The sequence below is a fragment of the Sceloporus occidentalis genome, unplaced genomic scaffold (genome assembly GCF_023333645.1).
Source record: "Sceloporus occidentalis isolate IW3139 unplaced genomic scaffold, rSceOcc1.0.p SCAF_214, whole genome shotgun sequence".
Classification (NCBI taxonomy): domain Eukaryota; kingdom Metazoa; phylum Chordata; class Lepidosauria; order Squamata; family Phrynosomatidae; genus Sceloporus; species Sceloporus occidentalis.
This window is the reverse complement of record NW_028317194.1, coordinates 1,100,574-1,116,270: the sequence shown is the minus strand read 5'-3', so window position 1 is coordinate 1,116,270 and position 15,697 is coordinate 1,100,574. Positions and strand designations below refer to the sequence as shown.

General features: G+C 47.1%; 1 protein-coding gene across 2 annotated transcripts in view; it reads right to left on the bottom strand.

The window, feature by feature from the left end:
- Positions 1–15,697, bottom strand: part of LOC149277458 (ATP-binding cassette sub-family A member 2-like) — a 28,651-nt gene that overhangs the window by 3,465 nt on the left and 9,489 nt on the right. The window contains exons 3-39 of one of the 2 annotated variants that reach the window (XM_089502936.1): positions 14,804–14,915; positions 14,050–14,219; positions 13,730–13,851; positions 13,308–13,415; positions 12,939–13,118; positions 12,645–12,863; positions 12,021–12,352; positions 11,579–11,738; positions 10,949–11,077; positions 10,562–10,729; positions 10,051–10,147; positions 9,576–9,749; positions 9,242–9,344; positions 8,941–9,055; positions 8,659–8,849; positions 8,271–8,421; positions 7,904–8,108; positions 7,505–7,669; positions 7,207–7,387; positions 6,901–7,113; positions 6,429–6,625; positions 6,185–6,355; positions 5,867–6,039; positions 5,648–5,768; positions 5,070–5,365; positions 4,731–4,932; positions 4,440–4,542; positions 3,573–3,898; positions 3,146–3,356; positions 2,821–2,926; positions 2,559–2,670; positions 2,420–2,480; positions 2,020–2,194; positions 1,494–1,609; positions 1,219–1,366; positions 846–969; positions 395–527 (exon numbers count right to left, since the gene is read on the bottom strand). In XM_089502936.1, the coding sequence (XP_089359062.1) occupies positions 395–527; positions 846–969; positions 1,219–1,366; positions 1,494–1,609; positions 2,020–2,194; positions 2,420–2,480; positions 2,559–2,670; positions 2,821–2,926; positions 3,146–3,356; positions 3,573–3,898; positions 4,440–4,542; positions 4,731–4,932; positions 5,070–5,365; positions 5,648–5,768; positions 5,867–6,039; positions 6,185–6,355; positions 6,429–6,625; positions 6,901–7,113; positions 7,207–7,387; positions 7,505–7,669; positions 7,904–8,108; positions 8,271–8,421; positions 8,659–8,849; positions 8,941–9,055; positions 9,242–9,344; positions 9,576–9,749; positions 10,051–10,147; positions 10,562–10,729; positions 10,949–11,077; positions 11,579–11,738; positions 12,021–12,352; positions 12,645–12,863; positions 12,939–13,118; positions 13,308–13,415; positions 13,730–13,851; positions 14,050–14,219; positions 14,804–14,915 (6,070 nt within the window). Of the gene's footprint in view, positions 1–394; positions 528–845; positions 970–1,218; positions 1,367–1,493; positions 1,610–2,019; positions 2,195–2,419; positions 2,481–2,558; positions 2,671–2,820; positions 2,927–3,145; positions 3,360–3,572; positions 3,899–4,439; positions 4,543–4,730; positions 4,941–5,069; positions 5,366–5,647; positions 5,769–5,866; positions 6,040–6,184; positions 6,356–6,428; positions 6,626–6,900; positions 7,114–7,206; positions 7,388–7,504; positions 7,670–7,903; positions 8,109–8,270; positions 8,422–8,658; positions 8,850–8,940; positions 9,056–9,241; positions 9,345–9,575; positions 9,750–10,050; positions 10,148–10,561; positions 10,730–10,948; positions 11,078–11,578; positions 11,739–12,020; positions 12,353–12,644; positions 12,864–12,938; positions 13,119–13,307; positions 13,416–13,729; positions 13,852–14,049; positions 14,220–14,803; positions 14,916–15,697 lie in introns of both variants that reach the window. The other variant, XM_089502937.1, reaches the window with a different exon arrangement.

The following is a 15,697-nucleotide window of genomic DNA, read 5'->3' as shown; positions in this document are numbered from 1 at the left end:
AACACGTTCAGTCAATACGACAGATTCATCAAGAGAACGTTCCACGTTAGAACAGGTCGGCCAAACCTAAATACATCCGGGATTTTATCAAAGTAATAATAGCCAACATCAGATCATCATTAACCAATTATATATTAATAATATTTATCGATCGTTCAGTCAAATGGTCGGCGGGTTCAGCGTTATTATGGAAAGTGGAAAAAGCAGATGGGGCTTCATAAAAAGACCAACCATCAGAGCCATAAAATCATCCCCTGGTTATTAACCAAAAAACGTTTATATTAGCTCGCTAAACATTCCATCCCTCTATCTCAGAACGGAACTGCACATGCGGTCCGAAAGACCCCCAGTCCACGGAAGTCACCCCGATATCAGCCCGGTATTCCCTACTCACTGTGGCTTGCGCATGAAGTTGTATTGACACATAATAGTGATGAAGAATCCCACGAATCCTTCTATCGCCATAGCAACCAGGCCACGTGTAACAATGTCCCACTCAAACGGAGATTTCATCTTATCGAACTGACCTAATGAGGGAAAGTCACAGCGTTACCGAGGCTCCGAGCGATGTTTACGCAGCGCTCGCCGACAGAAACCAGGTGGAATCATGATTAGAGGCGGCGAGAAAGACGTGACCCGTGGAAGCCGTCATCAGAGCGGAACGGCCACCGTGGCTGACCCGGTTCTGTGGCTTTAGTAATAGTGAAATCTCCCAAGATCCCAATCAGCACCAGCTTCTCGTGGACAGCATCCATCATGTCTCTCCGGCCACCGTCATACCCCGCACCGCCAGCAGAGGGCAGACCGTGGACAACGTGCCCCTCGCCGAGCTGCGGGGTCCTTACCGATCTTGGCGTAGTATTCGTTGATGTACTCGTTGTAGGCCATCTCCATTAGTCCGTGTCCCAGGTTGTAGTTGGGGAAGATGAGGAAGCAGCTCTTCAAGTAACTGTTCACCAACTTCAGGTCCTACGCGGCCAAGTGACAAAGACAACACCAACGTTTAACACATTCACTAAAGTGACATAAATAAGACGTCTGCACCCGTCTGTCTCATAAATGGCCGACAGCGATGGAGAACAGCTTATTATTATGCCCACCAGGTGATTCATTCCAAGGCTTCCCCCAAGAAGCGTCTACGTTCCTTAAGTCTTAAGTCTTACGGCACGGAGTCTCAAGACGAAGATCTACCACCATTTTGAGGCGTTAATCACGCACCTTGTCGTGTTCAAAAAGCTGCAGTAGGAACGTAGCCACGGTGGCCGTTATCCCAATGAACAGATTGATGACGATGAGGAAGACGTAGGCCGTACTCGGTACCTCGAACCAGAAAGAAGCCGGATACATAATAGGAGTGATGGACCAGCTGGGGAGGGAAAAACAGTCAGAGAAATGGCTGCCAGCCAACACGCTTTCCCTTTAACGGGCGAGTTTGCGTATGGGGCTGCCCAATGGCATTCGTCAAACACATGCCCCCTACGCCCGTTACTCACCCGTACAGCAGGAATAGCGACAGGACGGCCGGGAAGTTGGTCGGGGACGTGTACGCAGGGAGATCGAACACGAAGAGGATAATAATACAGCAGGTCGCCGGAACCAGGTAATTCAACTGAAAATCAATATAAAAACAATTAAGTCAGTGCAAAGGGGCAGTTTTACAGTTCCTGCCCCGGATCCTAACTGCCCCGACACTTTCCTATACCAAAGAGAACATTGTAACAGTCAAATGCCAAAGTATCAATAAGATTCCGTACCTTGATACATTCGGCCGTTCTCTCATTGAGAAGTTTCGGGCGCTGCTGTCAGATAGCCGGCCCCCAAATTAATCGAGGGGCCGCTCCAAAGCATTACCCGGAAACGTGAGAAGCAAACCCATTCCATCTCCTACGTCCGAGGTAGGGATCCGCGTAGCTCCCTTCCCAAGGTATCACAACCAACATGACGTGACAGCGTAGTTGGAGGGACTGGTACAGCCGGGTGGCAAGCGATGGAAAACCCTGGGGCAATAAGCCAGCTTACCATATCCCACACGTAATTGGCCAACCAGTAGATAACGGGATTGCAGCCGCTGACAAACTGGAGGTGCTTGGCTTTGGTGGATTTCTCCGCCACCAGGAACACCACGAAACTGGCGGGGACGAAGGACATCGCCACGATGATGAATATGGCAATCACCACATCTGTGCCTTGCAAGCTGCGGAGGGGAATATTTGTCCTTGAAATCACCCATTGGCACAATGGACAAGCAGATTACCCCCAATTTGTCTGGGAGCCTACAAAGGGGCAACGGTGAGTGTGTTTCGAGTGGGGTCAGCACTGGACCAAGTGGCTCCATTACCACAAGCGTGCGTCATGGCCGGTCTCCCGGTATAATGGAATGGTGGTTATTAAAAGGTCATCAAAGGGTTTGGCTACTTACAGATAGTCCAGGGACAGGCTAGCGCTGGTCTTGTTCATTGGGTGGTTGGTGACTGTGATACCTAGAAGAGAGGAGGAAGGTTTAGGTGACCCCTCTACGCTCATACCTTCTGGAAACCCTTCCAAGATGCCAAACCCACCATAAGCTGCCGGGTTCCCCCGCCTCTTTTTCAGGTTGGCTCGGAGGATGGCGTTATTCAGCGCGTTGAGGTAGGTCGGCATGCTGTGATAACCTTTGTTGTTGTAGAAAGCCTTAGAAAAAGAACGATTGCCATGAAATGGAAAAGAAGAAAGAAGAATTCTTCGTGGCTAAAAGTGTCTTCTCACAAGACAAGAGACAGTCCCACTCTCAGTTAACCCCCCCCATAAAATAGAAGGTAGTAGATATAAAGAGGCACTTACCTGCGCAGTGTGTCTGACCGCAATCTTCCTCAGCATGGGGGGAGCCTTAACCCCAAAGGATGCTGGGATGCTTTTTTGTATATTTCCAAAGGTTAGCGCTCCGTACCTGGGAGTGAAAGCTGGACATTATTCTACGACACGTCAACCTAAACCGCTTTAATTTTTTTTCTGGGTAGGTCAGACAATAACGCAGGTGGTTAGATATTTCCAAGCGACCAATTGGCTTGAACTCTAAAGCTTAAGGCTCTACACGCCTGAGTAGTCGGCTTTATAACGACCAACCTCCCTCTCCAAGTAAAGACCCCGACGCGTTTCTAGAGGTCACCTGTGAAGCCGGAAACGGTCCGACGTGTACAGCAGGTACTCGGACACGTTACGGCCGGTAATGTCCACCATAATATCTCCTGTCACCACCTTCATCTGCGGGGGGTGACCACCGACCCCGCTGGGGCAGGAAAAGCCAGTTCCTTGCATGGAGCAGGTGCACCTCACAGGCTCGTGGATCCGACGTGGCACCGAAGGGGTGGTGGTGATGGCTTCTGCTGAAAGAGTGGAGAACCGTGGAGATATGCGTTACTACGGTCCTTCTACAGATCCTGGAGGACAACAAATTACCCCACATACGTCAGCACTAAAAAGAATAATTTTGCTCTTAAAAATTAAACAAAGCCGGTGTTTTAAAGAGGACAAACTATAAGGGTTTGTTGGCTCTTCTCGTCCGGTAAAGCAGGAGTTTAGCAGCTTTTCATTACCTTGGACGGGGGTTGGTGGGTAGGTGGTGGAATTCCAGAAGTGGGAGAAGTCCTCGTCCGGTGGGTAGTCGGACGGGGCCGGGGATGGCGGAGGCGGCACGAAGTTAGAGAGGGGCAAGCCTTGGGTGAAAGAATCCACACACATGGCGTCGAAGAACTGGGCGGCCAACATCTTGGACTCGTTGCTGTTGAGGTTGAGGGACTGCACCAGCTGGTCCAAAGTGCTGTTAAACGCCGTCTTCAGGACACAGGTGGCTCCGATTCCCGATGGCATGTAAAAGGTTTTCACAAGAGCTTGCGGTCCTGCATCCGGAGATTGCTTGATCCTGCCACGGGAATTAGAGAGAAGTCACACTGTGTGCAGTAAGGGCAGTGAAGTTAGGGATTTCACCTCCACACTGAGACCAGACATTGTACTGCTTGTTGTTTTGGTTCTAGAGATCGCAGTCATCTCCATAAAACTTTCTCAGATGATTGTCTGCTTTAAACAGGCTCGTAATAAATGGCTTCTTAATAAATTGGCCAAGACGCTGTTGCTCTGCAGAGAACGAATTGTGTTATGAACGGCTGCACATAAGTCTCCTTATGGGAAGAAGCCCAGCAGTCTTTCAGGTTTATTGCAGAGCTCACGGGTAGAGCCGTTATTATTAATCCGGCTCATTCAGAGTCAGACAGGTGATATCGTTTCCAATTAAATCGGCAACCAAAATATATCCCAGACGGTTAATTTATAAAGCCGTTTCCTGCTGTTTTAGGGCCGTAGAACCCTGCGATCCCCTCATACCCAGCAAACATTCTGACCTCGACAAGGATGGAGGATTCAGAGTACGAAGTGATTGGGCTCATTATGTTACACTTCATCCTTACATGTATTCCCGTCGTTCCTCGTTGGCGTACGGCACAAAGTTCCCGCGGGGTTGAGTGTAGTTGTGATACTGAGATGGGGAGAGAATCAGCGGAGGGAGGTCTCCTGGCGGAAGGAAACAAATTGTAACCGTTAGATTCTTTTTACCGTTTTATGAACTGATAGTGTTACATATTTTTCCACCGTCGCGTTTCACGATTTACCGTGTTTTTTTTTATCGAGTATCTGCTTTGGTTATACTCTGGTTTTTCTCCCGCTCTAGAACCATTGGATAAATGGAGAAGCGCACTTACCGATTTCCGGAACGGACAGCGCCACCGTCATCGCGACGCAGACAAAGAATGCCGGGAGCAGGATTTGCGAGAAGAGCCCTTTGGTGTTCCTCTTGGCGCAGTGGAAGCGTTTCACGATCAGTCCGTGGAACTGGCGCAGTTTCAGCCACGATCCCTCCAGCTTGTAGCTTCCCTGCCCATCCAGCAGCTCCATCTCCTCCGTCTCTGTATCTGAGAGCGGAAAACACGGCTAAGCCTCTCTTCTAGGAGGTCTCTGGGGGAATTCAGTGGCGCTACACCATATACCAAGCAGAGGAACCACCGGAAACTGAACACTCACTCATACTCAATCCTAAACACGGAAGATCGCTCACCGTGTAAACTCAGGTTCTCTGTGTCCTGAGGGTTATCAAACAGAGGAGAGTAGTCCCCGTAGAACTCGGCATACGCTCCACCTTCTTCCCCCCGTATAGAGCCGACAGAGGATGACGAGCCGGAACGCAGGGAGCTTGGCGAGTGGCCAAGCCGGTTTCCTGACGCAAAGTTGTTGAGTTCCACATCTGGCTTGTCTAGTGAGTCCGCACCCGGTGTGGACTCTTCTCCCGTCTCGGGCTGGATAAGAGGTCTCAGGGAGTCTTTCTTGGACTCCTTTACGTCTGGAAGATAAAGCAGAACAGGCTGTAAGGGCGTAGGGTAGAAGGAGGTAAGCGGGGTAGAAAGAGGGGGGTCCTTTCTTGTATATGGGAACCGAACTCCATTGTCTTAACAGACGTGTGCTGCTGAGGTTTATGGAGAGAGGTCCATGCCAACGACAATGGTTCACCCACTAAGCAAACAAACCACACAAAATGGAAGAGCTGTGCCACAAACATCATTGGAAAAAGCAAGTCCAAAATGGGAAGAGTCTTATTTTCTTGATAAATCCCTCAGATCTCTACCTGCGTCGCTGTTCTCAAGAGACTGGTCTTCTTCTGAGACCTTAAGGAAAACCTCTTCCAAGGTGGTGTCCATCAGTCCAAAGCTGGTCAGTTGTAGATCACTCAGGCTCTGCTCCAAATGCTTTCAAACCAAAAAAATTAGGTCAAACCAAACAAGAGTCAAAATTAGCATTTAGACCCAAATTCCTGCCCTCCTACAGAAAAGTTCAAGGTGGGTACCTGGAACAAACGCTCGAAGCAGCCCTTTCTGACGGACTCGCTGGGAAGAATGTACGACAATTCCGTGTTTGTGTCGGAAACCAGCAGACACGAGGCCACGTATTTCTTAATAAACTGGGAGACTCTGGGCTCGGAGCAGGGGCTGACGTTGGAGCCGGGGGTGTTTCCAGCATCTAAAGAGAGAGAAAGACCCAGGTAGACCCAGAGGCAAAGTAACCAGAGCGAGCGAGTGCATTGAAATATGTAAAAGGATTCTAGAGTGAGAATCAAGACTTATCTATATGTTCTAGATTTCATGTTTGGTGAAAAACAACAAACCTGGGCCTCTCTGTTTTTTCACCACGGTCAGTTTGTACCCGTCTCCGTACGTGCTCTTCAGAAATAGCGGAGACCCGCAGCACTTCAGCTTCCCGTGGGAAATGATGGCGATTCGGTCTCCGAGGAGGTCAGCCTCGTCCATGTGATGCGTGGAAAGGAGGATTGTCCGGCCTGGAAGCGATAAGGCAATCGGGTCAATCAGCACTCGTCACGTAAAGGACACAATGCCCAACGTATGCTGTACCTTGCTTGTATTTTAGGATAAGGTCCCATATAGCTCTCCTCGCGTAAGGATCGACTCCGGCCGTCGGCTCGTCCAGGATAACGGCCTTCGAGCCTCCGACGAAAGCAATCGCTACGGACAGTTTCCTTTTCATGCCGCCAGACAGGGTTTGGACTAAAGAGTGGCGCTTGTTGGACAGCTCCAAGTCCTCGATCATTCTGTAAAAGTAAAAATATGCGTGTCACTTAATGTCTTATTTAACCCATACATTCCCCCCCCAAAGAAAAATCCTCCATAAAGATGCTTCAATGTGTTGCTAATTTAAAGAACAGCGAGGAACCCAACTTGTAGATATCAAGTCGGAAAGGTTCTAGAACCATGTTACAGACCACGGATGACAATTTGTGGAGTCCTAATCAACCTTGGACTACAACTCCTATTACCCACAGACCCAACCCATGCGGTACCGGCTGTCCCTGCTCTCATTACGTACTTGTCCATCTCTTTGCGGATCTCCTCTTCAGCCATTCCTTTCAGACGGGAGTACAACCACAGGTGTTCCTCCACCGTCAGCTTGTCGAAGAGCACATTGTGCTGAGGACACATCCCCAAACTTTTCCTGATCTCGTTCATCTCTGTGCGGATATCGTGCCCATAAATGGTTGCCGAGCCCGAGGTCGGGGGAAAGAGGCCGGTCAGGATGGACCTATTTATGCGAAGGAGACAAAAATGTAAGGCCGCCTCACAGACACTCCATGGTGGTACAGAGAGCAAAGGGTTGAAGCTACCTTCTACTTACATGGTGGTGGTTTTGCCAGCTCCGTTATGCCCCAAAAAAGAAACAACCTGGTTTTCGTGAAGATTGAGGCTCAATTTGTTCAGAGCCAACTTCATGCCAGTCTTGTAGATTTTGGTCAGTTTGTCTATGCAGACAACCAGCGGTAGGTGATTGGGTTCCTCTTCAATGCCTCGAGTCTCCTCTGAAAAGCCAAATGGATCATTGGGTCACGTAAACCTAGCCTGTGATTGAGGCATGCCTTTAGCCCACTATGTGACTGATTGTCTTTAGCCCACTATGGTTTTTTTTCAGCACTCACCCATACGGTGGGTCTCCATGGCGCAGGCTTGGTCTTCTTCCATGACGCTTAACCTAGGTGGCCGTGACCAGGGCCACGACCATTCCCATGACTCAATACGACCATTTCCGAGCCAGTAAGATCTCTGGAAAGGGAAGTACCAGGGACGTGGGAGGCCATACATGCCTGTAACAAAACATGGAGCCAAAGTATACACGAGTCAGGCCAATATTTCATGTCTGAAGGTCAACAACACCTCTTAAGACAAAATATGAGACAATTAATAATGAGGGGACATTTTCACATTGAATTAGATAGTAAGGTTTCTTTTTTACCACTATATACCAGCCCTGAGCCAAATTTATCAATCATTAGTATTCAAGATCTCTTGGGATACTGGAAGAATCCCGTGTATCATACCTGGGTGAACAGCCTCAATATACCAGGTCAGGACTCCATACACAACCGCATCGATGATCAACATCATCATGGACAGCATGAGGTTAAAGTCATCTCCTTCCACCGGTGACTGGCTAAACGTATGCCACTGAATCCCGACCCCGGCCACCTCGTACAGGGCAAAGTACTTGGAGCCAAGGCCAAAGGCAGTAGTAGACATGAGGGACTGTATGGAAAGAGTAGAAACCCCATTTTTTTGTTTCATTGACCAAATAAAACACAGATAATTGAATGTTCGGAGCTCTAAAATGTATCAATAATTCCTGATGGAACTTCCAATAAGGTCTCTTCTACTTTTAGGTCTGTGGGGATTCTGGATGTTACTTACAGCAATGCACTTTTCGAAGGCTGTGATTTTGTCATGGGCCACCTCTTCCCTGATGGCTACATACATGTACGGCACGTAGCTCAGGAAATAGATGATGCCACCACACGCAGAAGCCAGTTTGGCTTTGGAGTATAGCACCGAGACCAGGAAACTGCAAGGGGGCAGGAGACAAACGGACACACGAAAACCTTATGTGAAGTTAATTTTTTTTCCTCTTTCCTTGTGTTCCAGTCATTCTTCACATTGTTACCCTTTGTTGGGTAGTTGTACAACCGCGCTGGGTCATTCTTTTCATAGATACATGTCCTCATGCGATGAAACGATCCATATATCCCTCCCTGTTACATACCTACACCGTCCCGGTCAGCCCGCACCTCCTTGTACTCACCAGAACATGATGGTCGCCACTGCGTAGATGGAGAGGAAGAGCCAGATTATAAAGACATTGCTGTGCATGAGGACCTGGCCATACTTCAGAATGCCGGTCAGGGCCGTGACGGAGATGGAAAGCTGGACGAACCCCGTGATGAACCACGCCACCCAGTGTACTGCGTTATTCAGACCCATCATCTTCATCACCTGGGCACAGCAAGTGAGGAGATGAAGTTCTCCATCACAGGAGGGAAATAGGGTTTATGCATGTCTGGGACTAGATTCCTGGTCATGTTACCTCTTTCAGACGATGCTCCTTCTCCGCCACGATATGCTGGATCATCATGGCCACAGAATATACCCAGGAGATGACCATGCAGAGTGGCATCATATGTTCGATCACAAACAGAAAGCTGGAGGGGCACGGAGACAACGTAATCACGCACTTTGCAGCCATTGTTAACAATTGCATTAACATTGTTGATAACCCAAGTACTAACGTGAAATCACATATAAAGGGTTGGCTTGCTATGTGTCTACCAAGTTCTACTGGGTTCAAGGTCATGGACCACATCAAGACCACCAACGATGGTACCTACTCATCACGTGTGTAACAGGGGTATGGAAACATCTGCACGTAGTTCCCCGGTTCCACAACATCGTGTCCCACGAAGTTATTGATGATGGCTCTATCCATCATGTCTGCGAAAATTGACCAAGAAACGATGAGGGTTCAAAGGTTAGAAGGAAGCCTATAGATTGTGTGACAAGTCTGAAGACATGTGTGAAACATGCGCGGGGACACAGGGATAAAATTACAATCCATTCATGGAAATAGAAAATGTGTCCAATACTCTCGTTCTTAAAATATGGTAAAAAACACAAAGGGAGGTCATCCAGGCATTTAACCCATTTAATATATACGATAGTGACCTTGTATCCACACGAAGCCGTACAGGAAATAAAAGCGCCCGCCGGTGTTTGGCCCGGGACGCCAATATGCCCGGCGGATTTCGTTGGTCTTTTCCGTGAAGCTGGAATTTTGTCTTATCTTGTACATGACGTGAGGGGGAAGTGAGCCATCTGGCCGAGTCTGGAAGATGACACCTGGGCAACGCGAGGAAAATGGAGAATTAATTACTATTTTTCAGTAGAAGAGGGAAGTAGATTATTGATGCACATTTCACTTCCTGTGTCTTAGATACAACATGAATAAAATCAATGAGAAAAATGCAATATGAATCGCCATCCCCCAGACACTGACACCATTAAATGTTTAAACAAGTTTATGTTAATGTCTCTGATCATCATGTGACTTCCTGCCGATTAATTACAAATTACAGTAATTAAGAACAGATAATATTAAAAAGATTTTCCCCTGCTTTTCACAGACCCGTGAGTTACTCACTTGCAAACACCGTGACGTTATCATGATAAGCCTGATTCAGGGTGTAGTTCACAATACTGTCCTCGTTCGGAAAGCCTTTAAAAATGTCCACGCTCACCTTATGGAGAGAGGAAGACAAAATACATTTATTTACAGAAGACCCCCAACTAAAAACTACACAACTACAAAAATTGAAACGGAAGTTATCTAATTTTAGAAATAATATTTTCCTTACAAAAAATGGACTGCAAAAAATAACCAATAGTGTTTATTTGAGAGAGATATATTTGTTCCTTTTATTAGTTGGGAATCCTGACATGTGGGAAGCCATCTTGCTTTCTTTGGTTCCGCCCACTCCACTTCCTCATGAAAACAATACACTTTGGTTCTGCCTTACGATACTCATCAGCCCAGTTACATCTCATGGACACTATTGTTATATATTTGGTACTCAATATCCTAAAATGAGGAGTATCCTTTGGGGCAAATAGAGGACTTGTTTGCACACGTTCCGGAAGTAAGTTGCCCTCACCTTGGACATGAACTGTGTCCACCCGCAGGCCGCATTGTCGATGGTGTCTAACTGCTGCAGCAAAGTGCTGGCATTTGGCATGGAGAAGTTTGCGCCGATTACCCGTTGCAGGAGGTCGCTGTCGGTGCCGTTCAGCAGCTCTGGGTGTTTCTGCAGGTCATTCGTAAACTGTCGTGGAATTAAATCAGACAGCGTGAGAGTGGAAGTGACAGAACCCTAACCTCTGGGTCCATATGAGGCCATCACTGTTGGGTTCTAAGGCTGTTCCTATTCATACGCGATGTCGTAACCCTTACCGCCCCAAGCCTCTCATTCTACATGAAAGTTCTCCACCACCCGAGCGGACATTTTAGTCGTCACTGTGGATTTGGTCCTATCTGCCGTTACCTGCTGTAACCACTGGATACGCTGTTGCAAGATCCCATCTTCCAGCAAACCGCGGATCTCGGTGGAAATGTTCATCCACATCCAGGCATATTGAGTCACGTTCCCCACAAACGCAAAGGTCTCATTCGCCTAGGACAAAAAAGAGTCAAAGTGTACCCTCGATACAACGTAACCAGTCGGGAAACATGGTTTCAACAATCACCAGGAAAGGAAATCTCTACCCAGCAGGTCTACCAAACCTGCCTTTATCATTTTTGGAGCGCAAATCCATCAGATACAAATTCCTGAAACATCAATCAATCTAACCAAATTGGACTTTTAAAAGGTGAGCAAAAAAAAAAAATAGAATTAAACAGGATCATGTTAAGTACATAAAACTTATAGCATAGTTCTTAATGTACTAAAGATATAATACAAGTGGACAGGATCAGCGTCAAGGGAGCCAGAAATATGGATTTGCTTTTATCTGATCTCAAACCTGCGGACTTGTTTACGATACTCCGGAGGACAGCGAAGAACGCCATGAAGGAGTTTACAGGAACGCAGTTTCATTACTGACCACAATTTATTATAAAGCCATAGAGGAGAGGTCATCCACGGTCCGATTGCTTCCCCGTAAGGAATTTATACCTTCCGGATCACCTTGTCCACCTCGGTACCCACTGGAGAGTAGAGGATTTTGGGGTTGCTGGTCATGAGATGGACAAGAAGCCCCAAGTTTCTTTGTTCTTTGCTTGTAAATCCCAGCGAGCTCATATTCCCTTGTTTGAGTGCCTCTGGTTCAATGGTCCTGCGAGGAAGACACAGACAGAGGGTTGGAGAACATCTCCAGTACATAGAATGTGTTCTCATAGCGAGAACCCACAGCTTGGAGGAAGACTGTCTGCGGAGTGGACCATGGTCTAGAAAACCAATAGATGGCAGGGAAAAAACCATACAAGTCTACAAACAGAATTGGGTCATGGGTCTAAGACATTGTAGTCCCCAGGTCAACGTTTAGTTTGTAGATATTGGCCAGTTTGTTCACCTCCAGAGAAGTCACTGGTCCCAGTACCCCTTTCTAGATGCTTACCGGTTGATGCCGCAGAGGATGGGCTGGAGTCCTGCCCAGAGCTGAACGAAAGCTGAAAACTGGCTCTGAGGGTTTTCTGTATCTCCATCCGGATTCTTGGTCTCTTCTCCATCTGCGGTGAAGTTGGAGCCTGCGGTGGAGTTGCTGCCCCAGCTGGTGGCGTTACCAGGGGTTGGAGGGGATTTGCTCGCGCACGCACCCTTGGGTAGCAGTTTTGCCAGAGCCGAAAGGATGTCTACGTCCTTCAAGATCTTTTGAACTTCCAGCAGGTCCTCCAGCAGGACGCGCAGCCGACGTTGAGTTGCTGTGGCGTTCACCTCGTCCAGACGAAGCTGGAACATCAAAGTTGAACATCAAAGTCATAAAACTTCAAGACCCATGATTTCATTCCTTCAACTGATACTAATTGGATATAAAATAATTCATATAGTGCCCTCCGGGTGACCAAAATTAAGTATTTTCGTAACAGGGGGAGGGGTTTCAACCAAGTTTCAAAAAAGTTTAAGGGATTCAACCTTAATTTTGTACATAATGGAGAGCCCTGAAGATTATGCTTTGTGGACCTTATCGTGGTTACTGGAATATAACAGAAAGGGCAGCGGCGGGAAAGGCTGGGTCACCTACCTGGCTGACGGTTTTGGAAACATCCACTTGGTCCTTTAGCTCCTCAGCAAGCTCCTGAAAGCGCTCCATGCGCAGCTGTTGGCTCCCATTGCAAACGATGCTCTGGTAGGAGGTGAGAAGAGGGCGCGTCAGCTCGGAGACTCGAAGAACGCTTCCCAGCTCGTCCAAACTCCCTTCGCAGGTCAGGGCTTCCAGGGCCGAGGGTGTAAAGAGAACATCCTGTATGAAGGGAATACGTTAAGACAACCCCTCGATCTTCTGACGGATCCAACAACCATTAGCAGGTTAGGGTACCTCTAGTTCCTTCACCACCGCCTGAGGGTCATAGCTGTCGGCCGGCGAATAGGGGACAGTAAGGCCAAGAGCTAGCGTCAGGAGTCGAAGGGCCAGTCCGTGTTTAGATTTCAACGGATCCTTCAGAGCCTTGTGAATCAGCCCTTCGCGTAGAGACTTCCATTTGCCCAGGATGTTCCCCTGAAAACACCATCACCAATGGATGAGGAGGACAAAGAAAAGGCAAAGAGAACTCAAAGTAAGAAACATCCACAAGCTAAAGATAGTAAAACCACGATAGATAATAGGTCTTTAGACATGGGGTGATGTTCCTGGCGCCATTGTTAAGCGGTCAGGTTTGGCTACAGGAATAGAATCTTATAGACTTACGTGAAGATTGAGGATTTGTTCACCGGCGCTGGTGGCGGCTTCCCAAGGACTTCTCTCTGGTAGGTCTTCAGGAGATAAATACGGAGAGCTGAAAAACAGATGGTAAACCTGCGGGGTGCGGGGGAGGGGAGAATATAAGCAGGGGCAAAAAATATATATTATTCCAAAATGTGCTATTTTTGTAACAACAGATATGAAACATTTAGAGACAATTACAGAAGAACGGTTCTTAGTAAAAAGGACCTCTTTAAATTATCATACCCGACAAAACTATTCCACTACAGGAATGGATATGAATTGTATCAGGACCGATACATTATACCAAGCATAAGAACGCCAAACAATATCTTGTTATTTACTAAGCTTTGATGTGGACAGGTAATCTGTTTGCAGTAATATTCGCCGGCGCGCTCCGTCCATACCTCCTGGGGATTGATGTTAGAATTGCCCAGAAAGTCCACGACGTCACTCGGCAGCGAGAGGTTTTGGCTGAGAAACAAACGAAAAGCCGTCCTGTTCTTCACGACGGAGTCCAGACGGAAACCTGCGTCAGAGATTACACATAAAAGCATACGAATATCACGCTTCGCCGGGATAGCTCTGGAAGTTGCATTTATTGCCCAGATTAGAGGACATCCAATTCCATAAAGCCAATTGGTTCCATAACGTAACACAGGGAGGTTCCGGCCAATTTGCCCCGCGCACAGGTGAGGCTTGGGTGGGCCAGTGGCGGATGAGCTGCGGTTACCTGGCCGGCTGTGGAAATGGTTCTCCAGGGAACTCGGGTCACTGCTCAGAGACTCCAAGTGATGTTTGAGGGACTCGAGCTCCTCTTCCAACCCGGGTCTGTCTGTGTCAAACAGGTTACTCTCCTCCACCACCTCATTTATCCTCTCCAACAGCTGCGTGACACTGGAAAGAAAGAAACTTCTGATACAGATCGCAATTTATAAGAAGCAAGAGGAACTTCTTTAGGAGAGAGGAACAAGCAAGGGACTAGGCTGGTCAAGAGGTTCAGTAATAATATATCACATAATGTATCCACGCTGGCCCGATAAAATGTTACCAGGACACTTGCAGAAAAGAAATGGATAAATATACTGAAGAAGAGCTAAGAAATGACCCAGTAAAGGAACTTCCCTACCTATTTAAGAAGGAGGAATATACTACAACGTATCGTTCTAAATTCTGCCTCTTGGATCAGTAAAGGAAACACGATCAACCCTCGATCTATACATTATTGTAAGTTTTTTATCTGGTAACATTTTTATTGGCTACAAAACTACCTCAAAAGCTGGAATTTAATTATTCAACAAAGAGGTAGATGAGACCAAGGAAGTCAAGCTTCAAATACTTTTTTTTTGGCGATGTTCTTGGATTTGAGGATCTTGGTGATTTCATGTCCACCATTGTGGCTACACGAGGGTTAAATGGGTAAAACGCGCTATTCTAAAACAAACTGACAAAGGATGGAGAATTGAGAGATCGCTACTCACGTGGAATTGGTGTATTGTAGGAAGCCAAACTCATCCCGTTGACCATCGGGGCACAGAGACTGCATAACAGGTAAAATCCCAGCCGAGGTCAACGGGGCTGCTGTGTAGAAAGCTGAGGAAGGTGAACGAGAGAACAAACATGGTCAGAGCCCAATAATTGGGATGCGAACACAAAACCAGGACCAAGGGACAGATTCACAAGGAGAGGGATTGATCTATGGAACAAATCTGGAACAAAGAAAGACAGGAGTGAGTAGAAGAAAGACGTCTAGATATGATTGAGGAGGAAAACTTTGAAAGTTATGATTGGAGGAAGAAGAAGGAGTACAGAGACAGTAAGAGTGACAGAAAGTCACGGAGGGGTTGAGGATTTAAACGTGGAAGATGATTATCAAAAGACAAAGAAAAACTGGACACATTGTATCGTCTTTAGGTAAAGAAACAGCGACTTGGATTATTTCGGGCGTAAGTAATTAGTAATTTTATATTTTATCCAAAGAACGGCTGGGAACAAGAAGCTACAGCAAGAGACAGGTTAAATCTGCAGATAAGTAGGACCTGTCGGACCAGAAAGTCCTTAATCAGACATGTGATTCGGGATAAGTAACTCATATCACAGATTTAGCCTGGATAATATTTAACGAGGTATAATACGAAGGCTGCCTCCTTTTTCTACCTTTAAAGAGAAATCTCCAGTTTACTCTGAGGATTTACAGCTAAATTGTATTATTTCAAAAGCCCTTCTTCAAAGTGGTGGCGCGGTTAACTCTTCGCTGAATTAATTAGGGCTCACGGACTGTGGTGTCCACTCAATCATTTCCGACAGACGATAAATTAAGGCTATAACTTCGTTTGGAAAAATTCAGTCAAAAAGGGGCCCTATTTGTTAAAAAA